Source organism: Molossus molossus, unplaced genomic scaffold (assembly GCF_014108415.1).
Source record: "Molossus molossus isolate mMolMol1 unplaced genomic scaffold, mMolMol1.p scaffold_m16_p_8, whole genome shotgun sequence".
Classification (NCBI taxonomy): domain Eukaryota; kingdom Metazoa; phylum Chordata; class Mammalia; order Chiroptera; family Molossidae; genus Molossus; species Molossus molossus.
Window position 1 is genome coordinate 64,974,087 of NW_023425402.1, and position 25,839 is coordinate 64,999,925.

Below are 25,839 nucleotides of genomic sequence, written 5' to 3' on the forward strand. Positions count from 1 at the left end.
CTGCTTGGGTTCCTACTGACCTGGTCAGTTGTACACAAACCCACCTGCTTCATACTCAAAAGGTTGATAAATAAGAAAAAATAAAAACATTTTAAACTATGTTATTTCAGGTTTTTATTTTAGTGAGTTTAAAAGAGAGGAACTGAACAAGAGAAGAGACAGAAAGAATAATGAAAAGGTGAACAATAAAAATGAGAGACAAAGAGAAAGAAAATGAGAATATATATAGCAGTAGAATGGGAGCTCCATACAGGCAGAGTTTTGTTTTGTTTTGTACACTGCCAAATTCCCGGTGCCAAGATAGTACCTGGTACACAGTTAAGGGGCTCAGTAAATATTTATTGAATGAATTAATGAATAGGCACCAACACACCTTCAGGCTTGTGTAGCCTCATTGTGTAGCCTTTCAAACTTGCAATTTACACGTTAAATTCTTTTACAACTCTGAGTATAAGTTCTTAATACGTTATCTGTGCTGAGCTCCTTCAATTTTAGATAAGAAAATACTGTAGTTTCAATTATGAATCTAAATGTAGTCTTTCTTTTTAAGACTTTTATAGTCTAATTCATCCGTTTGACTCCTTGTCTATTTTTCACTATTCTGTGAGGATTTCCTTAGTTTCCATCTTCAGATGTAAATTCTGTTCAGATAACCTGTACAGACCCTTATCTGACCCTGGGTTTGGGAACAAGAAAAATATAACTTTTAAATTAACTATGTTTTTAAATGTCATAAATTCTTTTTTTAAATCCTCACCTGAGGGCATGCTTATTGATTTTTTATAGAGAGAAGGGAGGGGAGAGAGAGAGGAAAAGAGAGAGAGAGAGAGATTGATGAGAAATAGAAACATCTACTAGTTGCCTTCTCATATGCCCCAAGCAGTATCGAACCTACAACCTGGGTATGTGCCCTGACCAGGAGTCAACCCTGCAACCTTTAGGTGTACGCGACAACACTTCAACCAACTAAGCCACACCGGCCAGGGCTTAAATGTCAAAAATTCTTAAAATATCCACTCTGCTTACCTCAGAACATGGAATGAGGGTTTCAAACTGTTGATGAAGTTCCAGCAGCTGAATTAATTCTGCATTTTTTTTGGCCTTTTCTGTGATTAAATTAATATAATGTTCAGGGTTTTCTGCAAATGAATATGCAGCACTTCTGCTATTGAAAGTATAATACTTTTCTTTATGTTTCAAAATTCCAATTGCTGGATTTCCTGAAAATTAAGAAAAGGAATTGACTGAGTAATGAACTAGCGATTCTGTGTTTGTAATACACCCACAGAACCATTTCCTGTATACTCCATTTTTATTATGTTTTCATTTTGCTAAAATGTTTCAATAAGCAATTTTAAAGTATATATTTTGTTAAGTTATAGTTTATGTGAAATTAATATGAAATTAATTTTATACGCTTTTATTTTAAAGCATTATTTTACATATCCAGATACAAGGTGTCTAAAACTCTTTTATGAGAAGCAGGTTTCTCAATTCTCCTTAAACAAAACTAACTACCATATAAGCATTTTTAAAAAATAATTCTATAAGAACTACAAAAATAAGACATCTTTTCCAACATATAAGTTTACATGTTAGAAAGTATTTCACACTGTGAAAAGATACTACATAAAATATGGATTATTAAATAACCACATAGTTTGTGGGAGTTATGTCAAAAATAGTAATACTGTCTTACTTATTTGTTCTTTCATTTACTTAAATATTTATTGATCCTGTTCTTGGCACTGAGGATACAGAAGAAAACAAGCTCTCTGTTCTCACCAAATCAACAGTTATACCCTAGGCTAGAGAGTAAATCAGTGCTACAGAAGAAAAACCAAATAAAGCAGGTTCAACACATAGTAAAAAGAAAACAGATGAGGTTGATATTTTCAATTGGATATCAGGGAAGACTGAATAAAATGTGAGGGAATATATGTAGCTGTCTGGGGGATGGAGCTTTCCAAGTAGAGGGAATAGCAAGCGCAAAGGCCCTGAGGTGAAAATGAACTTAGCCTGCTCAAGAATAATAAGGCCAGTGGGCTGGAGTAGTGAGCAAGGGAGAGAGTGGTAGGCAATGAAGTCAGTGCGGTCATCTGACAGGGACCATGACTGGATTTAATGCTTGTGGAAGGAGGGAAGTGCTACAGAATTCCTCTGAGGCAGTGCAGGTTGCTGCTGCTCAGAAAATATTGTAGTGAGTAGAAATAATGTAGTAAGCAGAAATAACGTAGTCAGGACTAGCTTACTCAGAGAGGATTCTAAAACCCAAGCCCCACAGCCCTCAACTTTTCTATTTTCCCTTTCTTAGAATCACAGTTTGTGGAAGATGGAAGGGACCAAACAGGCCTCCTAGTTGGCCTTTCTTCTTTTCCTGACTTGGAAACTGAGGTCCACAATATTTGCTGAAGATTACTGAGTTCACTAATGGTACAACCGGGACTAGAAACCAGACTCCTTGAATCCTAGCCCATAGCTTTTCCCAACACACCATGTCACCACACAGCCGTGTTTCTCCGTGTTTGTGTCTCTCATGACTCAAAGGGAGGGATGGAGGGAGAAAGGAAAGCAAAAGAGAAGAAAGAAACCATCTATCTACATTCTGTTGCTCTACTTCTCATGGATCTTGATGTTTTTCTCCCCAGAATCAATGACCCTCACAGGGGTCTCAGAAAACTATTTTCTCAGTTCCCCATGGTAAACCTTTTGTTGATCCCATATGGAAAATCCAGTACCATAAAAACGAGTCAATTTGTGTGTTCTTTAGTCTGTATATACACAATCCCAGTAAGTATTTGTAAGAAAAAATTAATACCCAACTGTGAAATATAACAAAAGAAATAAGGAAGAAGAAAAGGAAGAAGGAGCTTCATGATATAAGGGAAATAAGACACGAACTGGTCAAACTGTTTTCATTCTAGCCCTAGCCTAATTCACACAGGACTTTTTGGATAATAAGTTATTTCATCTCTATTTCTGATTTACTGTTTGTTTTAGAGAAGCTCTGGTAATATCAAGATAAATTTTACTTGATAAGAAATTGGCCATTTACTTAATGGTATCTGCCTTGTACAGAAATCCTGATCTATGTTAGTGGAATGTAACCACAAAGTGACAAAGGATACTTTTAAATAAACATATCAGTCAAATTACTGTTACTCTTTAAAGTAATTACTTTGGAGGATGACGCATTTTAGTAATGTCATGTAATATTTCTGCAGTCCATCGCTGGACATATGAGTCAGCCCCCATTTATTATATTACAGCACCCATATTATATTATGTACACATTCAATCACTTGCATTATAATTTCATATTTATGTCAGTCTACCAGATTACACTGTGAGTATATCAGAGATAAACACTTTGTCTGGATCATCTTTGTAGCTCCTTTCCTAGTTCACCATCAGATCCCATAAAGTTTTAAAAAGTGAGTGACAATGACAGCATTTCATTTAAAGAAAAAAAGTAAGGAAGTGGGAGCAACATTATTTCCAATTATATACCTGGAAGGAGAAGACCATCTGTTGTAGCAAGTGTATAACCACAAAATCCCCGATACTGAATTAACAATTTATCAAAATTGGCTGTTGTTTCTGGGAAAAGCCATTCTTGTTTTCTGAAATCCACCAGATGTACTCTTTCTTCTAAAGTGAAAGGAGGACAAGAAACACTTTATTCAATGAGAAGAGTAAACAACCCCAGGACATAAGCAAAAGAAACTGGCGGCTATGTGACTAAAACAGAGATAGATCAACTTCATCCAAGATTGTGCAGCTTTTAATGCCAGGTGGCAAATAGTTTGAAGATGATGCTTACATACTAGGACTATTGTGTCTCGAAACAGGTGAGAATATTCTGAACAGAAAAAGTCAAGGAACTATCTCTTTGTAACTTAATTTTCATAACAAGGTGTACAATTTTTGTTCTTCATACTTTTAAACTTTCTAGTGTTGGTTGGTTAACCTTTTTACATTTGATAAGCAAACTGACTAAATAGTTTTACACAAGTAAAAACATGCATTTATAACACATTACTACCCAAGATTCTTAGTTGTCTCAATCCTACTACACTTCTGTGCCTGGCTCTAGATCTAAACAGCAGACCCTCAAATGACTGTGTGCCTACAAGCAGAAGTAAATACATACTTTGGAGAAAATAAACCTTCCCTCTGTATTTCTTGATGTGCCTGAAAGTCTCAAACAGTTATGACATGTGGCAAGTGTAAATTAGATTCTTTCAGAAGCATTGCATCTCCCAATTCACGGCAGCAGTATCTTGACAGTGTTCTAGAGAATATCAGTTCTGACGTATGGTGGGAAACACTTCTAAATCTAAGTTGCAAGTAAATTATCTTGCCCATATGGTTAAGTTTAATATATATTGCTGAAGTGACTTTAACTTTTCAATTTAATTTAGTAATTGCATAAATATGCTATTTTAATAAAAGTAAAATCAGTAAGAAAAACTTTAACTGGAAGCATGTCTTTGAGTCTGATTCAAGGACCCTTAAAAATAAACAATTTTATGTGTTCTAATAGTTTAATGATGGAAACTGCTGCTTCATTTTTATTTTCCACTTTTACAAAAATAGAAATTGAAAAGGAAATTTGGAGAGTAAATTATTTACTTTATTTTTAGACAACAATTCAAATCCCAGGCTCCATTTTGGAATTTCTCATGAATGTTAAATTGTCTTTAGGTAGGAGGGACAAAAAAAGTAAAAAGTTATTTGATAAAGACAGCCTTCAAGAATCAATGAATCTTTTAAAGGATCGAAAATAAGCTCAATAAATTTTACAAAGATAAAATTTACTTATTTATAAATTTCAACATGAATCTTAGGTAGATATATGACAATTAGCATTCCAAAGAATTGGAACTTTATTTGCAACAAATATTGCAAGGATTAATATCCTTTTCTACTGCAAATCTACAATAAAAATCACTAAGACTACAAGAGAAACATGTAAGCACAGAAAATTATTGTTAACCATAACATTAGGAATGGTTATTGCTAGATAGTATGATATTCAGTTTACATTTTCTTGTTTTCCCAAATTTTTGGTAATGAAAAATTATCTTACAATCAAGAAAGATGTAAGCCAGTCAGAGAAAGACAGGTACCACATGATCTCATTTATTTATAAATTATATTGAACAAAATAAGCTGGCTATCAAAATAGATCCAGAGACACAGAAGTAGGGAACAGACTGACAAACCACAGAAGGAAGGGGTTGGGGAGGTGGGGGAAGAAATAAACCAAAGAACTTATATGTATGTATGCATAACCAGTGGTCACAGACAATAGTGTGGGGAAGGCAGGATGGGGGTTGGAGGAGTAGGAGGGGATCAATGGAGGAAAACAGGGTGGATATCTGTAATACTCTGAACAATAAAGATTTTTTTAAAAATGAAAACGTTTAATACTTTGTCAGAAAGATGTAATATGAAAAATTTAAAACAAAAGAGTGCCTTTATTCTAGAGGTCATTTTAAGAGGAAGAGGAAATAATGGCTGATTTCTATTACCCATGTGTTCTTTCAAACGATACATATCAGTTTTCACAGTCACTTCACGAAGAAGATCTTGTATTGCTTCTTCAGGAAACAGTATTTCATGGGTGCCCAGAAATCGCTCAAGGTTTGTAGTTAAATTAGAGAGAATACCAATCAAAACAGTTTCATCCTGAAAGCCAATCCACAGATGGGAAAGTGCAATGAAGATGGGCTGAAGAAGAGAAAAATAAAAGTCCAAAATATAATTGTTTGATAAAATTATAATCACTATAGTCTTAAAACTAAATACAATTTGTAAAGAAATTATTTCTTAAGACAAGTAAAAGTCTCATGAAGTTAAACAACAGAAGCTAGATAGAAATTGAACTCATAAATTATGAGAAAATAAACTTGTATTTTATTTCAAAGCATTTTATTTTGATATGATTATAAAGTTAATTTACTAAACAAACAAACAGACAAACATGTTGCATCACCTGGCTCTATTTCCAAATAGCAGACAATACAAATGACCCTGTGGCTACAACTAGAAGTAAAAGCATACTTTGAAGAAAATAAATCTTTATTCTTCTTTCCTGACACATCTGAAAGCAGAAAGATTTATGGGTGCTTCATCTCAAAAGGTTAAAAGGAAAATAACGTCTTTTTAAATTTTTTTTTAAAAAGCTATATTTGACTCATAATTAGACCTATGTGTCACAACATGATTCAAAATAGCATGGACAGTCTAGCAATATATTTTGGGATATGTCTTGTGAGCTGCAAGTTAAAGATTTTAGGTCAGTGAGATAAAATGCTTTTCACTTGTATTAAGATCACTGACCTATAGAACAAACGAGAATACTAATCACACTAAACTTATAAATGAAACAACTTAGCCTTTGGTCTCCCAGTTTTTAAAGCCAGATATTGGGAATGATTATGGAAAATTACCAAAGCCTCAAAATGCTCTATAAAATACTGCATGTGCATCTTATACCTCCTTAGGGCTACCAGATTGGTCCATAGGATGGTTGAGATCATTAGAAAAGTCAGCATAAATGCAGCCTGGTAATCAAGGTGATTATTATATGTCTTTTCAGAAAAGTTGCAAGTTGTATCACCTCTTTGCTGAAGGCAATTAGAAACCAGGTACTATGAACACATTTTCAACACCGTATTATGGATTATTTTTGTTGCTACACCCAATGCTGATATCATGGTTATTATTACATATATCTGTATTTTCTTTAGTAGCAAATGCCTGCCAAGGGAATCCTGTCATCCAACTTACACTATTACTACAAAATAACCACAAGGGGCAGGATCAACTTGTATAAAACCAATATTACATTTTTAGCAATTAAATACGGGGTTGGGCAAAAGTAGGTTTACACTTATGAGTACACAAAAGTTTATTCTTGTATTATTCATTATTTTCCATGTGAACAACTGTAAACCTACTTTTGTCCCACCCTGTATAATTATAATTACTTCAAATTAAATTTTATAGGACCCAAACTATATTCACCCTTAAATAAGATCAAAGTTGATGACAGATACTTACAAAGACTTGTGATGTTGGGATAGCGGTCTTGGAGCTTACATTCATTTTTAATTGTTCAAGTAGTGCTCCTAACTGCTTTGTCATCAATTTCACTTCTTGAGCACAAGTAATTATTTCTGACTGTGAAACAACATAACTTGCATTAATATTTTATAATTTCACTACAAAAATCACATGGTGTTTTAAGTTCTACCTGCTCCCTGAAGGTAAGCTCAGTGAGAGCAGGGATTCTGTTCTCCATGATGTCCCCAACACCAAGAACAGCATATGGATGGTGCTCCATAAATACGTAGTGGATGAATAAATCTTTTGAAACACAATGACTATACTTTTTCTCAAATGCATACAGGTATTCTTTGATATTCAATATAAATGCAATTATACTGAATTCCTGAGAGGTAGATCCTATGACACAGTTTTGCATAACTGTATTTTCCCATTCCTCAATGATAAAATTAATGAGATGTTCCTCTGAAAGCTATTTTGACCCCAAGATTTTCAAAAATTACATTCAAGAATGTAGAAAATCTTGGGGACTTCCAGTCAAGATGGCAGCATAGGTAAAAGCGGTATCGCATCCTCCCACAACCACATCAAAGTTACAACTAAACTACAGAACCATCATCATTCAAAATCACCTGAAATCAAGCTGAATGGAAGCCCTACAACTACAGAATTAAAGAAGCAACTGCATCGAGACTGGTAGGAAGGGTGGAGGCGACGGGCTGGTCCCACACCCACGTGTGATGGATAAAAATCAGGAGGACACCTAGGCTGGGAAGGTCCTCCCTGAGGACTGAGGGGTCCCCATTCCACACCAGGTGCCCAGCTCAGGGTTCCAGTGCCAGGAAGAGAAGTCCCCCTAACTTCTGGCTGGAAAACCAGCAGAAACTGAGGCTCAGGGAGGCTGAGGCGGCTGGAGCCCCAGGCAGCTCCTCTTAAAGGACCAGCACACGAACTTATAGGACTCTCTCCCTCTAAGCTTGGAGGGGAGGCAGTGCGAGGGGCACCAGAGACATACAGGGAAGAACTGAGCTGTTTGGCATTGGAGCGAGGGCTGAAAAGGGGGCTTTCTCCAGGACAAACGTGCTGTCAGAGGCCTTTGTTCCTTTGGTGAGCCCTTCCCTGGGGTTGCAGACAGCCACCATATCTGGGACTCCAGCAACCTGGCTCACACTGGTAGCCCTGCCCTGGTGATTCCCTGAGGCCCCGCCCCACCAACTTTCAGGCCCACCCAAGCTGTTGCCAGTTGCTTAACCATAGGATTGGCCTGTCTTGGATCCTGCTTCAGGTTTTCCTAAATTCTTTCAAACAAGCAGCATCTGATCTCAGCTAGCCCCATACCTCTCGTTAAGTAATACACAGAAACACAGGGAGGCAGCCAAAATGAGGAGACAAAGAAACAGGTCCCAAATGAAAGAACAGAACAAAACTCCAGGAAAAGAACTAAGCAAAATGGAGATAAGCAACCTAACAGATGCTGAGTTCAAAATACTGCTTATAGCCCTGGCCGGTTTGGCTCAGCGATTAGAGCGTCGGCCTGCGGTCCTGAGAGACCCGGGTTTGGTTCCCGCTAAGGGCGCGTATCTCGGTTGCAATTTGTCCCCGGCCCTGGTCAGTTGTGCGGTGGCAGCCACTCGATGTGTTCCTTTCACATCGATGTTTCTCTCTCTCTCTCTGTTCCTCTCTCTCCCTCCCACTCTACCTGAACAAAAAATGGAAAAATGTCCTCGGGTGAGGATAAAAAATAAATAAATAAATAAAATACTGCTTATAAGGATGCTCAGTGAACTTAGCGAGGGCCTCAAGAGCATTAAAAAGGACCAGTCAGAAATGAAGGAGGCACAGTCAGAAATGAAGGAGGTACTAACTGAAATAAAGAATAATTTACACAGATTCAATAGTAGAGTAGGTAAAGCCAAGAAGCAATCCATTAATTTGGAATATAAGGAAGCAAAAAACACCCAATCAGAACAGCAAAAAGAAAACAGAATCCAAAATAATGAGGATAGTGTAAGGAGCCTTTGGGACCACTTCAAGCGTGCCAACACTTGCATCTTGGGGGTGCCAGAAGGAGAAGAGAGAGAACAAGAAATCAAAAACCTATTTGAAACAATAATGGCAGAAAACTTCCCTAACTTGGTGAAGGAAACAGGCATACAAGTCCAGGAAGCACAGAGAGTCCCAAACACGATGAACCCCAAGAGGCCCACATCAAGGCACATCATCATCAAAATGCAAAAGGTTCAAGACAAAGAGAGAATCTTAAAAGCAGCAAGAGAAAAGCAGTTAGTTACCTACAAGGAAGTTCCCATAAGACTGTCAGCTGATTTCTCAAAAGAAACTTTGCAGGCCAGAAGGGAGTGGCAAAAAAATATTCAGAGTGATGAAAAGCAAGAACCTACAACCAAGATTACTCTATCCTGCAAAGCTGTCATTTAGAATCGATGGCCAAAGAAAGAGTTTCCCAGACAAGAAAATGTTAAAGAAGTTCATCACCACCAAACTGTTCTTATATGAAATGTTGAAGGGTCTTTTCAAAGAAAAAGATAAAATATATTAACAAATAAAATAGCAATGAATACATATCTATCAGCAATGGAATCTACAAACAAAATGAACAGGCAGAACAGAAACATTCTCATAGATACAGAGAACATTTTGTTGGTTGCCAGATGGTAGGGGGGTTGGAGGAATGGGTGAAAAAGGTGAAGGGATTAAGAAGAACAAATTGGTTGCTAGACTGACAAACCTCAAAGAGAAGGGGGTTGGGGGGTGGGAAAAAATAAACCAAATAACTTATATGCATAACCAATGGACACAGACAACAGTGTGGGAATAGGTAGGAGGGGGGTGGGAGTGGGGAGGAAGGAGTCAAGGGGGTAAAAATGAGGAACATCTGTAATATATTCAATAATAAAAAAAAAGAATGTAGAAAATCTTAAAAATGTCAGTATTGACAGAAAAATAATATATTTGTGATACATCGGTAGTCATAAAAATATGATGCTGAATGCTGAGTCTGAAATAATTGCTAACCTTTATTTTTACTATGTGCTAAGAACCATATTAAATACATAAGTACAAAAGGGGGTAAGTACAAAAAAGAAAACCAAGGTATATAAAGGAAGGAAATTGCCCAAGGATATACAGCTATAAGAGGTAGGATCACAGTTCTACCCCAGGCCATCAGAGCCCAAAGCCCAGCTCTTACCCATTATACTGTACTGCCTAAGATGTGATCAGAAATGGTGGTGGTATGAGTTTACCAGTACAATGTAAAAGAGTGACATTTACTTGAAAAAAAGCACATTTGAATTTTCAGATATCTATAGCCTAACTACATGCTTTACTAGGCTTTTTCTTTTTAATCCTCACCTGAGGATACTTTTCCATTTATCTTAAGATAGAATGGGAGGGAGGGAGGGGACAGGGGAGGGAGAGAGAGAAACAGTGACCTAAGAGAGATGGATTGGTTGCCTCCTGCATGACCCTGACCAGGGCCAGGGACAAACCATAACCGAGGTACATGCCCTTGACCGGAATCATATCCGCGATTCTTTGGTCTGCGAGCTACCGCTCTACCACCGACTCAAACTGGCCAGGGCTTTTATTCAATACTTCTAACAGCTTTTATAGATTTGGACTACAGGATAATCTGCACAGGGCGGGTGCATGGCGCATGCGTGTAGGCTTTTGCTATGTCATGGTTGTGTAAGGAACTATAGTCTGTGCCTGAGCAGCCAGTTCCAGGGTCATGTCCTGAACCATGGCCTCTATCAACAGCAGGCCAGGGTCTCAGGCCCTAACATCCAGTACCTCTATTTCTGAGTACTTATCCAAAGAAAATAAAAACACTAACAAGAAAGATATATGCACCCCCAGGTTCACTGAAGCATTTTTTATAATAGCCAAGACATGGAAGCAACATTACTATCTATTGATGGATGAACAGACAAAGAAAGAGTAATTTTTAAAAACATATATAATCTTTTATTATATATGTATGTAAATATACAAGGGTGGAAAAAAGCAGGTTAAATTACTAGCCATCATTACCTAAAAAATAAATCATAAGTAAGGATATGAAATAATAACAATAATAGGAAGAAGACAAATAATGCAAATTAATAATACAATAATTAATAAATAAAAAATAATTCAAGAATAAACTGTTTCACATACAACTATAAACCTGCTTTTCCCCAAACATGTATCTATACACACACACATATCTTTACACACATACACATACAATGGAATATTATTTAGCCATAAAAAGAAGGAAATCCTGCCATTTGTGACAACATGGATGGATCTTGAGGGCATTATGCTAAATGAAATAAGTCAGAGAGAGAAAGACAAATATTGTATGATCTCACTTATATGTGGAACAAAAAAAAAAAATTCATAGATACAAAGACTGATAGTTGCTATAGGCATGGGTTGGGGGCTGGGCAAAATGACTGAAGAGGGTCAAATGGTACAAACTTCTGGTTACAAGATTAAGTCCTGGCAATATCATGTAACCATATGGTGACTATAGCTAACAATACTGTATTGTATATTTGAAAGTTGCTAAGACTAGATCTTTAAAGTTCTTATCACAAGAAAAAAATTGTAACTATAAGTAGTGAAGAATATTAACTAAGGAGGATTCTAAAACAGTGGCAGAGTGAATGAAAGCTACACAGACCATCTCCAAGGACCAAACTGGAATTGCAACTAAAATAAAGACAAATCATCAGGAAAAGCCAACAGAAAAGCAACTGGAGAGAACTCGTATTACCAGGGACAGAAAAAGAACACCAAATTGAACCTGGCAGGAACTATGGAGGCACAAGAGGGTGGGCTGGGAGCTCACATATAGCAGCTGTTTTAGCTGTGAGCAACTCCCTCAGGGTTAAAATCCCAAGCCAGCTCCACAGTGCAGAGTGCTGGGACAGAGAACAAAATTAGCTACAGCCACTCACCTTGGGCTCCAGCAGAGGGAGGGCAGACTGGACTGAATTTTGTGAAGACTCGGGAGTTTGGAGAGCTGGAAGTGCCCTGGGAGTTTTGTGCTGAATCACTCATAGGACAGTAGCCATCTTACTCAAAGAGTCCCTTCCCAGAGCTGCAGGGAGAAGCAACAGCCCCTCCCTCAGGAATTTAACACCACCCAGCCAGGCCAGAAAAATACAAATTGAGGCTGATTAACAGCTAGAGATGGCTAACAAGCACCTGCCCCACCCACTGGAAATTCTCTTACCCTGAGGGTTACAACCCAAGGCTCATCGAGTAACTGAAACTAATAAGCTAGCAGGCAAAAGCTAGAGGAAAACTGAGCCTTTGATTGGCCTGCAAATCTACCCAGGAAAGTAAGACTTGACAGTGGTGTTTAATGTGGGTTCTCCCACACTCATCCAAATTGAGTAGAGGGAACCATGATCAACAGAACACCAACACCCACAGGGAAAATTTGGCAGGCTCCAAAACTCACTGAGACAGCCAAAATGGTGAAACAAAGAACGAAATCCCAAATGAAAGAACAAGAGAATTTTACAGAAGAGAGATAAATGAAATGCAATTAAGCAAGTTATAAGAGGTAGAGTTAAGAGTAATGATAATGACGAAGCTCAACAGCATGAGTAATGAGCTCAACAGCCTGAGTGAAGATTTAGAAACATTGAAAATCAACCAATTGGAAATGAAAATCCACCCACCAAAAATGAGTAATGACATAGCAGAAATAAAGAACACACTAGAAGGAATAACCAGCAGGGTAAAGGACGCTGAGGATCAGATCAATGAATTAGAAGACAGGGTAGAAAAAAGCATCCAATCAGAGAACCAAAAAGAAAATACAATTAAAAAACAGGAAGACAGCTTAAGAGAACTGTAGGACAACATCAAACATTACAACATCCACATCATAGGAGTTCCAGAAGAAGAAGAAAATGACCAAGGGTTAGAGAATATATTTGAAGAAATAGTGACAAAAAACTTCCCTAATTTGCTGAAGGAAAAAGGCATACAAGCACAAGAAGCACAGAGAACCCCAAATAAAAAGAACCAAAACAGGCACACACCAAGACACATAATAATTAAAATGCCAGAAATTAAAGACAAAGAGAGAACCCTAAAGGCAGCAAGAGATAAGCAACAGGATACCTACAAAGAACCCCCCCTAAGGCTATCAGCTGACTTCTCAACAGAAACACTATAGGCCAGAAGGGAATGGCATGAAGGTAATGAAAAACAAGGATCTGAATCCAAGGCTGCTCTATGCAACAAGGTTATCATTCAAAATAGAAGGTGAAATAAAGAGCTTCCCAGACCAAAATGAGGGAATATATAGCCAGTTCAATTCCCAGTCAGAGCACATGCCCAGATTGTGAGCCAAATCCTCAGTGGGGGGCATGTAGGAGGCAGCCAATCGATGTTCTATCTCATCAATGTTCCCATCTCTCCCTACTTCTCCCTTCCTCTCTCTCTAAAAAAATAATAAATAAAAACATTTTAAAAAGAATATCGGTGATACAGTAAAAAGTATTAATTTTATTAAATCTTGATCCTCACGTACGAAGCTTTTTAATAATCAGAGTGATGAAATGAAATTACACATAAAATACTTTTACTGCATATATTTCACAGATCTAGAACAAATACTTCAAAAGTTTATGTGGAACCAAAAAAGACTCCAAATAGCCACAGCAATTTTGAGAAAGAAGAACAAAGTTGGAGGGATCACAATACAGGATATCAAGTTATACTACATAGCTATCGTAATCAAAACAGTCTGATACTGGCACAAGAACAGGCATACAGATCAATGGAACAGAACAGAGAATCCAGAAATCAACCTAAGACATGCTCAATAAATATTTGACAAAATTGGACAGGTACATGCAAAAAAAAAAAAAAATGAAACTAGAACACCAACTTACACCATACACCAACATACACCAATGATAAACTCAAAATGGATAAAAGATTTAAATGTAATTCGTGAAACTATAAAAATCCTAGAAGAAAATGTAGGCAGCAAAATCTCAGACATCACAAGAAACAGGCTTTTCACCAATACATCGCCTAGAGCAAGAGAAACAAAAGGAAAAAATCAACAAATGGGGCTACATCAAACTAAAAAGCTTCTGCACAGCAAAAGAAACCAGCATCAAAATGAAAAGGGAACCCATTGTACGGGAGAGCATATTTGCCAATGATACATCAGATAAGGGGTTAATTTCCAAAATATATAAAATACCCATAAAACTCAACAAAAAGAAGGCAATCCAATTTAAAAAATGGGCAGAGGACCTGAATAGACACTTCTCCAAAGAGGACATACAAATGGCCAAGAGACATGAAAAAATGCTCACTGTCACTAATCATCAGAGAGATGCAAATTGAAACAACTATGAGGTATCACCTCACACCTGCCAGAATGGCCGCCATCAACAAAACAACAAGTGCTGGCGAGGGTGTGGAGAAAAGGGGACTCTAGTACACTGCTGGTGGGAATGCAGACTGGTGCAGCCACTATGGAAAACAATATGGTGTTACCTCAAAAAATTAAAAATTGGCCCTGGCCGGTTTGGCTCAGCGGTTAGAGCATCGGCCTGTGGTCTGGAGAGACCCGGGTTCGGTTCCCGCTAAGGGCACGTACCTTGGTTGCAGTTTGTCCCCAGCCCTGGTTGGGTCGTGTGGGTGGCAACCACTCGATGTGTCGCTTTCACATCGATGTTTCTCTCTCTCTCTCTCCCTCTCACTCTATCTGAACAAAATATCGAAAAATGTCCTCGGGTGAGGATAAAAAAAAAAAAAAAAAAAAAATTAAAAATTGAACTGCCATTTGACCCAGTGATCCCACGTCTAGGACTATATCCTAAGAAGCCTGAAGCAGCAATGAAAAGAATATATGTACCCCTATGTTCATAGCAGCACTATTTACAACAGCTAAGATCTGGAAACAGCCCAAGTGCCCATCAGTAGATGAGTGGATTAAAAAGTTATGGTACATTTACACAATGGAATACTATGCAGCTGTAAGAAAAAAATCCCTTATCCTTTGAGATGACATGGAGAGACCTAGAGAGTATTATACTAAGTGAAATGAGCTAGTCAGAGAAAGACAAGTACCACATGATCTCACTTATTTGTGGAATATAATGAACAAATTAAATTAAATTGATGAACAAAATAGATCCAGAGAAATGGAAGCAGAGAACAGATGGACAAACCTGAGAGCGAAGTGGGGGAGGAGGCAGGAAGAGATAAACCAAAGAATTTATATGCATATAGGCATAACTCATGGACACAGACAATAGTGCAGTGAAGGTGGGCATTGGGGGAGAGGTTGGGATAAGGAAGGAGGCTGTCAATGAGGGGAAAAGGAAGGATATCTGTAGTACTTTCAACAATAAAGATAAATAAAGAAAACATTTACATGATTAAATTGTGAGCTGAGCTAGCCTCCCTCACTCAGTAGAATATCATTTTTACTTGACAACAAACTATGATTTTTGAGCCTTATTTATTTGGCAGATGTTTATTGGAAGTAAATAAAATGACTCTGTCACTTTAGGAAAACAATTGCTTTAGTTGCCAATGATAAAATATGCATTTGGAAACACTCGTATCTGCCACCATGAATTTGACAGCGTTCTAACACTTATATTTCTAATGACATTCTCAGTGAAAGATAATAATAAAGTTAGTCCTCTAAGAATGATATCACTTTAAAAAGTTCTTTTTTATAATATAGTCAAAATATGCTTGGGGAAAGCATGTGATTTCAGCATACTTCATCTCTGCCCCTTTCTCTCCTCCCCTTCCCTCACATTTTTAATTTTTAAGTTCCTCATACTTTCTTTCATGGGCATTTTAAAAAATCTTTTATTTTCTTCTTTATTGATTTTAGAGAGAGAGGAAAGGAGAGAGAGAGATATATAAACGTTGATGAGAGAGAACATTGACTGGCTGCCTCCTGCATGCCCCCCACTGGGGATCGGGCCCACAACTTGGGCATGTGCCCTGACCAGGAATTGAACCAGTGACCTCTTGGTCCATGGGTTGACGTTCAACCACTGAGCCACACCAGCCAGGCTTTCATGGTCATTTTTTTTTTTTTTTTAATCTTTAGATAGAGTGGGAGGGAGAGAGAGGATGAGAGAGAGATAAATATCGATGTGAGAGAGACCCATCAACTGGCTGCCACCCACACAACCCCAACCTGGGCCTGGGACAAACTGCAACCGAGGTACGTGCCCTTATCAGGAACCAAACCCAGGACTCTCTAGTCCACGGGCCAATGCTCTAACCACTGAGAAAACTGGCCAGGGCTCATGGAAATTTTTAAACAAGTCTAAAACAAGCACAAATTCCACCTAACTCATTTTTCACTTGCACTATTGGGGACCAAATTGTGTGACTTTGAGGTGAGCACCATTTTCCCCCAAAAAGCCCTGATAAGCACCACCATTCCTGTGCAGAGTCCTCCCATTACACAGCCAAATTCTAATTTCTTGTAATCTGATGAACTCTAATGGTCCCACCCTGATGACTCTGTAATACCCCACCCCACCACAAAGATCCACAGGGTCCAGGTGGTAGGGAGTGGGCCTTGGTGTACCCTGAGACTTTTGCTGAGTAACTCAGACCCAAAACTGGTGCTGAGTTTTAATCTGTATCAACCTAGTAAACATCACTAGCCCCTAACCTGGTGACTCACTGAGAACCTGCCTCACATAACTCTCACACTGCCAGAGGCACTTTCAGTACCTGAGCCCAACTGATAGCCAGCAAGTGGAGGTGGATCTCGGGTACCTTGGGCCTTTTGTTCACCTGCCTCAGGCATGCTACTGGTAGAAGCCAGCCTCGATATGTAGCCTGGCCCCTCCTATGCACACCCAGGCTCAGCAGAGACAGCCACCAACTGTGGATTGCTTTGTAACTCCTAACAGGTGGCCCATGGCTGGTCACAGGCAACATCTGACATTCATGTGCACTAGAGTCCCTGCCAAGAGGCTCTAGAGCCAACAAACCTGATGGCTGGCTCCAGACCAAATCAGAGCACAATCTGACTCACTCCACAAGGAGCATACCCAAAGGGAGATCTCAGCAGGCATCAGACCCTGCTGGGTCAAATTCCACTTCATGGGGTCAGCTCCCATATAGCAGCTCATTTGCGGTAATGGTTGACATTAATCCTCCCAGCCAGCCAGCCTGAGGGACAACCCCAACACAGATGGGCCAACAGCAATAAAGACTCAAATACAATAGGAGAGCTCACATAACCCACACAGGGGACATTTCTGGAGCACCTTGCTCAGGTGACCTGAGAGACTGCACCACTGAGCTCCTCAGGATACCTACTATATATGGCCACCCTACAAAGACTGGGGAACATAACACATCTACTGGTTACACAGAAACAAATACAGTGAGACAGTTAAAATGGAGTGAGAAAAAAAAAATGTCCCAAATGAAAGAACAGAAGTCCCCAGAAAAAAATACTAAATGAAATGGAGCCAAGCAATCTACCAGATACAGAATTCAAAACAATGGTTATAAGGATGCCCAAGGAACTTAGTGAGAATTTCCATGGAGATGACAATCATAGAAATGGAAATAGAAACCACAAAAAAGAATCAGTGAGAAATAAAGAATACAATACTTGAAATGAAGAATACATTAGAAGGAATCAACAGCGGACTAGATGAAGCAAAGGACTGAATCCACGATTTGGAACATAAGGTAGCAAAAAGAAAAAATAATTTTAAAAAATGAAAAGAGCCCTGGCCGGTTTGGCTCAGCGGTTAGAGCGTCCGCCTGCGGTCCGGAGAGACCCGGGTTCGGTTCCCGCTAAGGGCATGTACCTCGGTTGCAGTTTGTCCCCGGCCCTGGTTGGTCGTGCGGGTGGCAGCCACTCGATGTGTCCCTTTCACGTCGATGTTTCTCTCTCTCTCTCTTCCTCTCTCTCCCTCCCACTCTGTCTGTACAAAAAATGGAAAAATGTCCTCGGATGAGGATAAAAAAAAAAAATGAAAAGAGTTTAAAGGACCTCTGGGACAACATCAATTATAACAAAATCCACATCATAGGGGTACCAGAAAAAGAAGTGAACAAGGGATTAAGAACTTATTTGAAGAAATAATGCCTGAAAACTTCCCTAATCTGGTGAAGGGGAAAGACACACAAGTCCAGGGAGCACAGAGAGTTCCAAACAAGATGAACTCAAAGATGCCTATACCAAAACACATCATAATTAAAATAGCAGAAGTTAAAGACAAAGAGAGAATCCTAAAAGCAGCAAGAGAAAGATAGTTAGCTAACTACAAGGGAGCTTCCATAAAACTGTCAGCTGATTTTCTTATAGAAACTTTGCAGGCCAGAAGCAATTGGCATGAAATATTCAAAGTGATGAAAAACAAAGACCTACAACCAAGACTAGTATACCCAGCAAGGCTATCATTTAAAATTGAAGGAGAAATAGAACTTCTCAGCAAGAAAAAGCTAAAGAAGTTCATCACTACCAAACAAGAAAAGTTAAAGCGTCTTCTTTAAGAAAAGAAAAAAAGAGAAACATAAATATGTATAATAAAATGGTAATAAATATGTACCTATCAATAATCACTTTAAATGTAAATGCTCCCATCAAAAGACATAGGGTGAGGTGGGTGAAGATGGCAGCGTCAGTAAAAGCAGTATCTCCTCCTCCCACAATCACATCAAAATTACATCAAACTACAACACAACCATCATTCAGAACCCCATGAAATCAAGCTGAATGGAAGTCCTACAAGTACAAAATTAAAGCAGCTGCATCGAGACTGGTAAAAGGAGTAGAAGCGCAGACAGGCTGTCCCATAGCTACGTGTGGCGGATAAAAATCAGGAGGGATACCTTGTCTGGGAAGACCCTCCCTGAGGAGTGAAGGGTCCTCATCCCACACCAGGCACCCAGCTCAGGGTCCCAGGGCCAGGAAGAAAAGTCCCCATAACTTCTGGCTGGAAAAAACCAGCGGGAACTGAGGCAGGGGGAGGCTGCGGCTGCAGAAGCCCCAGCAGTTTCTCCTAAAGGGTCCATGCACAGACTTACTCAGCCAGTTCCCTCTGAGCTCCAAAGGGAGGCAGCTTGAGGGGCACCAGAGAACAGGAGAGAACTGAGCTGTTTGGCCTCCTGACAAGGGCTGGAGGGGCAGCTTTCTCCTGGACAGAGGCCATTGTTCCTTTGATGAGCCCTTCCCCCACAGGGCAGGCAGACAGCTGCCATATCTGGGACTCCAGCAACCTGGCTCACACTGTTGGCCCCGCCCTGGTGATTCCCTAAGGCCCCGCCCCACCCAACTTTCAGGCCCACCCAAGCTGTTTCCAAAGGCTTTACCATAGGATTGGCCTGTTTTGAATCCTACTTCAGAGTTTCCTAAAATCTCTCAAACAAGCAGCATCTGGTACCTGAGCCCACCAGTGCACCTGGCACCATCGGACCAGTGGCCACCCTCTGTCAACACAGACCAGTGCACGGTAGTGCAGCTGTCAAGGTGCTGGTTGCGGAAACTGCCAACGGCTGGGAGCCCAGCACCATTCCCCACAGTAGCAACCCGATCAGAGTCAAGATATATCCCCAGCAACAGAGGTTGGGGAGCAGACATCCATCCCCAGGCAACAGAAGCAAGACCAGCAGCAGAAAACCATCCCCAAACACTACAGCAAAGGCTGAGCAGGAGCTGAGCCCCACGGGGCAGCAGCACTCCCCAGCCACCAGCGGTGGGACCGGGGGCTCCATAGGGCTCTGTGCAACACAGCTGCCCACAAGAGTGGTGGGAAGCCAGGGATCCATAGGGGCCTGTGTGACCCAGCGGCCCACAAGAGCAGTGGGAAGCTGCAGATCCAGAGGGTCCTGTGTGACCCAGTGGCCCACAAGAGCGGTATGGAGCTGGGGCTTGAGAGAGGCCAGTCTCAGCAAGCCCCATATTTCTTAAGTGGCCCCAAGCCTGGCACTAGAGGCACCTAGCCTTGGTTCACAACTTGGCTTTTCCTGTACACCTCCAAGCCCAGCACAAGAAGCAGCCATCTGCAGCAGTTCACTTTGTAGCTTATGCCGGGTGGCCCTGGATAGAACACAGGCAGTGGCTGACCTTGCCCCAGAGCCAGCACACCTGGTGGACAGCTTCAGGCCACATCAAAACACTACTACCCAACCACCTCCACAAGTGACACATTCAATGAGTGGACTCAGTGGGTACCAGAGCCCTGCTGAAGTGAGTCTTGCTCTGTGTGGTGGGCCCCTGCACAGCTGATCCTCCAAGGTGGTGGCTGGTGGGCACAGCCAGTCCTTGCAGCTGATCAGCCTGAGTAAACCCTTTCCATTGATGTGCCAAAAGCCATCAAGACTGAATTACAAGAGAAGGGTGTACAGTCCACACTAGGGGTGCATTGCGAGGGCCCAGCTGGGGTGATCAGGGAGACTGTGCCACTGGATCTTACAGGACACCTACAACAGTAGGCCACCCTACAAAGCCTAGGAGGCATAGCAACTCTGCCTAATACATAGAAACAATCATAGGGAAGCAGCCAAAATGAGGAGACAAAGAAACACTGATGTGAGAGACATACATCGATTAGTTGCCTCCCTCATGTACTTGACTGGGGCAGGAGATCAACCCTGCAACCCAGGTACATGCCCTTGACCAGAAATTGAACTCAAGACCCTTTGGTCCAAGGGTTGATGTTCTAACTGCTGAGCCAAACTGGCCAGGGCAGGGCTCTGCTACTTTTTAAAAAATTCAAAATCACCACTTAACCATTTTCCCAACTCTTTGGAGATATGGTTTGGCTTGTTCATTAGCTCTAACAACAGCAGGGGAGAAAAAAACAAAACAAAACAATCTTTTCTACCAGTTTTTATAGTAAGAACAAATAATTGCATAAAAATCATTTGAGTGCCAACTACCTACCAAGCAATATGTTAGACACTTGCTCTGAGTGCAAACACTGCAGTACTACTTACATACACACAAACCACTGCTTAACTACAGCATGCTGCCAATCATAATACTGAATACCAAACAGAATCAACAACTATAAAACCAATTCCTACCAATATATTTTCATTAAAGGCAAAATACAACTTCCCAATTTCTATTTTAGTTCCTGGTCCTTCAGATGCAATATAAATTGAGCAATTATTAAGGCTGCCTTCTTTATCAATGACTTGGTTCTACCTTTTGTTTCAGCTCCATAATATCTAAAGAGGTTGCATTCTGTGGAAAAGGCCAGATCTTATGACATTAACTTACCAAAATGATCTTAAGGAAGATTTCATACTGTCGTACATTATAGAGTAATTCTTTTAACATATATGGCTTCAATTCTACACTCAGGAGTGGGTTGTTTGTGACTTTCTCAAGGATGGCCGTGTAGCGGTATGCCTGATCTTGAGCAATCTGAAGTTGGGAGTCAATATGCTGAGCTGTGGCTGGGATTGCTTCATGCAGAATATCTGGCACTGTTTTTAAAGGTATATTAAGAGAGACATTAAGAAATCTAAAAAAAATTAAGAAGAAAAAGCCTAGAAAATGGCCATATTTTGAGCATTAGGTTTTTAGTTGTTGTTGTTGTTTTCTTTATTGATTTTAGAGGGAGGAAAGGAAAGAGAGGGAGAGATAGAAGCATTGATGAGAGAGAACATCGCGATTGGCCGCCTCCTGCATGCCCCCCACTGGGGATTGGGCCCACAACCTGGGCATGTGCCCTGACTGGGAATCAAACTGGCGACCTCTTGGTAAATGGGCCGATGCTCAACCACTGAGCCACTCCACCCGGGCTTTAGGTTTAGTTTTATGTCAACTAAATTAATAATGTTGAGGCATGTATTTCATGGGTCCCACACCATGAATAAAAAACAAAAAACAAACAAAATACCTTTCCAAACAAAAGATATTGTCAGAATAATAACCAAAAGGTAGAGCAGATCAGATTTTGCCACTAAAATATCCTAAAAAACTGATAGGCTTTGATATTACGTGCTATTGACCACGTGCTTCTAAAACAATCACTGTATCTTTCCTTCTTTTTGTAAAAAAGGAAAAAATCATGCAACTTAAGAAACTCATTGGGACACTAAAAAATAACAAAATACTCTAGCAAAATAGAGAACTTTATGAAGAATGGGAGTTTGACTGTTTAGAACAGTTTTTAAAACGCAAAAATGTACCCCACTGTACTAGATCAGTGATCTAGTCAAAGATACTAACCCCTTATCAGTGGGCCTAGATGTGTACCAAACTCCTAAGGAATTTATTTTTACTGGTAGGTCCTTGATCAAATATTTCATGAGTACTTTCAGACTTATAGATAATAAATGCATTAAATATATTACAGCACAGCAAATGCTCCTGATTTAAAGTTTGAAGATATCTTCTCTTGGACATTTTCATTCCACTAACTGAATCAGCAACTGTTTTATTTTTAGGGTGATTTATGTTTTTTAAATCTTTAAGGTTCCCTTTTGGTTATTTGACTTGGAGTAAAGTACACAAAGTGAGATGAACGGGGGAGGCTGGTTTCCGGGCAGCCTCCTCATTCCTTTCATTGATTCATTCTCCTATACTAGCTTCATGACATAAAGTCTTGCTCCAGCAAAATTAAAGCTTAGTACACATTATGAACTATAGTTGTAACTAAGGTACAATCAAACCTTAAATTTAAGAATAGTAATGGTGTATTGGGTATTATTTCTTCACCATGCAAGTTAAGTTTTAAACCTGTGTTATCTATAGAATTAACTAATGATATACCTACAGAACTCAATGCCTTCTCCTCCCTTTCCGGTCTCTCGGTTAAATAAACGAATTCCAGTAACAATCATGGAGAGTTCTTTCAGCTGGAGTTCTTTGTCCTTCTTAGAAAGAGATAGAAATGTCCCAAGTTCAGCCTGAGGAAAAACACTCTGTAGGGCAGCTAAAACAAACCACAAAATGGATAATCAAATAAAAATATCAAAAGTTAAATCACAAGTTTCTTTCAGCAGAAAGTTAAATGGCCTGTCTTTAGAGAATTACTTATATGATTCTTTAAATTTCTGATTCCTGATTACAGAATACATAGCAAAATTTATCATATATTAAAGCTGGGCTACTGAACTATTGACATTGCCTCATGTCTATCTTTTTTTATTTTTTATCTTCACCCGAGGACATTTTTCCGTTTTTTTTGTTCAGGTAGAGTGGGAGGGAGAGAGAGGAATAGAGAGAGAGAGAGAAACATCGATGTGAAAGGAACACATCGAGTGGCTGCCACCCGCACGACCAACTAGGGCCGGGGACAAACTGCAACCGAGGTACGTGCCCTTAGTGGGAACCGAACCCAGGTCTCTCCAGACCGCAGGCCGACGCTCTAACCGCTGAGCCAAACTGGCCAGGGCGCCTCATGTCTATTTTTAATAATTAACCTCCATCAGTAATTTTTGACAACAGGCATTAAAACAAGCTTTGTAATTAAGAGCTATGAGTAGAAAAATGGATGCTTTAAAAAAATTATGGCCCTGGCTGGTTTGGCTCAGCGGTTAGAGCGTCAACCTGCAGACCAATGAGTTGAGGGTTTGATTCCGGCCAAGGGCACAGTACCTCGGTTGCGGTTCATTCCCAGTCCTGGTTGGGTTGTGCGGGAAGCAACCAGTCAATGTGCCTCTTTCACACTGATGTTTCTCTCTGTCTCTGTCTCTCCCTCCCTTCCTCCCTCCCACTCTCTAACAATAAATGAAAAAGTGTTCCTCGTGTGAGGAATAATAATAATAATAATAATAATAATAATAATAATAATAATAATAATGAAAGAAAACCATAGGAGGTTAGAGATCTTGCCTATTCTTAGTCTTAAAGAATGAAAGTGGGCAAGTATTTCCTGGGGACAATGTCCTTTTCATTCATCCATTTTAGGTGACAGACTCAACTTTTTTCATTAATATGAAAACTCCCTTTCTAGTGGTCCCCATTACCCACTCAGCCTGGTTCCCTTAATCATACTGCCAATGATATTCTAATGAGGAGTAAGAGGTCCCTGTGTATGTACAGCTCTCAGACATTAACAATATTCACTCTCCAGAGGTGCTACTGAGTTTTAGAGTTGATACAAAATGTAAAAGGAGTCTGGGTAAGTTTTAACCTCTTATTTATGCCAATTTTGTTTTCAGATAAAAAGGAATCTTCAATCTTCAATACTTGTAATTTAACACATTTTATAAGATACAGTGTTCATATATTTTCACTATGGAGTGGAAATTGTGTGGTTTTTCTACCTGTTGCCTCTCTGACAATCTTGATATCTGTAGGAGATCCAACCCCAGTGCGCAGTAAAACATAGCTGACAATCTTTCGGTAGAGACTTTCCAATTCTTTTTGAGCACATGCTCTGTTATCTGTAATTTCTCTGGTAACAAAGTCTAATTTAGACTCCAGGATCCGGTGATGTTCTTCAATAAATTCCTCTAAAATTGGCAAAGGACAATGTTCCATATATTTGATACTTAGAATTCTTCTCACATAAGAAAGTAGGACCAGCAAAAGAAAATGGCTTGTGTATACCAATTCTACTTCATGGAAACAACTATTTTCATTTGATGTCATAATAAATAGTGACCTCAAGAAAAAAAATCTTGTCGGAAAGATTTATTACAGCAATTTAAATGGCATACTTGTCAAAACACATAAAACTCTAAATAGACAATTCAGACAGTAATATCAGAGGGCCTAAAACCTCCCAATTAAGCAGAAAGTATACAAGACAATTTTATGTGTGTGTGTGTGTGTGTGTGTGTTTGCGCATGCATGTGCGTGGGCACATATAAGTGTATATATATATAAAATAAACATATATAGTATAAATATATGTACTGCATATATATGCTTTATGTAAGCACATACAGTGTACACACAGATGTAGTGTAAATATTCCTGGTTAATTATGTGTGTTTCTATTTTAATTCTAGATAAATTTCCTTTGACTAACATTACTGATAATATAATGTTGCATCAAGAACATGCTTATCCCTCTCCCTTCTTCCCATGATATGATGAGGCCTACGCTTAATGATGGCAGTAGCCACAATTCACCAGCAGCACAATTCTTGCAACTAACTCAACAAAACATTTCATTTTACTATTATAATAATGAAAATACTAACCATGTACAGTTCACACCTATAGTGTTTTTACAAAAACAATAGAACTTTTTGCAATTAAAAAATCTAAATGATGCCATCAATTTCATCATTGTTTATTGCTTAAATTTTCATTATTATTAAGCAAAAGAGCAAGATATATAATTTTACATATGTAGCATATGTGAAAGTTCAATACATAGAATAAAAAAGAATGGAAATTAACAAGTGGTTAATAATGATTGCATTATAATGGGACAGAAGCTGTAGTCTATAGAGGAATTTTCTTTTTTCTAGCATCCAGTTTTTCTTTGATGTAGCATTAAACCATTATACATAAGAAAATACGTTCTAAACTTAAATTTACCATTATTCATTTCATTTTTGTGTTACATAATTTAGGTATTATGAGATCATATAAACCAGGAACCAAAAAAATAAATTAAAAACTTTTAATTTCAGTGGACTGGTTGTTTTAATTTAATATTATTATGTATTAGAAGTAAAACAGTTAAAACACATTAGACTTGCCCTGGCTGTGTAGCTCAGTTGGTTAAAGCATCATCCAAGGTTTTGAGTTCCTGGTTGGGGAACATACAAGAATCAACTAATGGCCCTGGCCGG

The 25,839-nt window shown here is 39.2% G+C and overlaps 1 protein-coding gene across 1 annotated transcript in view; it reads right to left on the minus strand.

The window, feature by feature from the left end:
- Positions 1-25,839, minus strand: part of CFAP206 (cilia and flagella associated protein 206) — a 42,434-nt gene that overhangs the window by 12,127 nt on the left and 4,468 nt on the right. Inside the window, exons 4-10 of the mRNA XM_036249447.1 lie at positions 24,355-24,543; positions 22,860-23,018; positions 21,356-21,564; positions 7,072-7,191; positions 5,538-5,736; positions 3,511-3,651; positions 1,027-1,220 (exon numbers count right to left, since the gene is read on the minus strand). Coding sequence (XP_036105340.1) covers positions 1,027-1,220; positions 3,511-3,651; positions 5,538-5,736; positions 7,072-7,191; positions 21,356-21,564; positions 22,860-23,018; positions 24,355-24,543 — 1,211 coding nt within the window. The remainder of the gene's footprint in view (positions 1-1,026; positions 1,221-3,510; positions 3,652-5,537; positions 5,737-7,071; positions 7,192-21,355; positions 21,565-22,859; positions 23,019-24,354; positions 24,544-25,839) is intronic.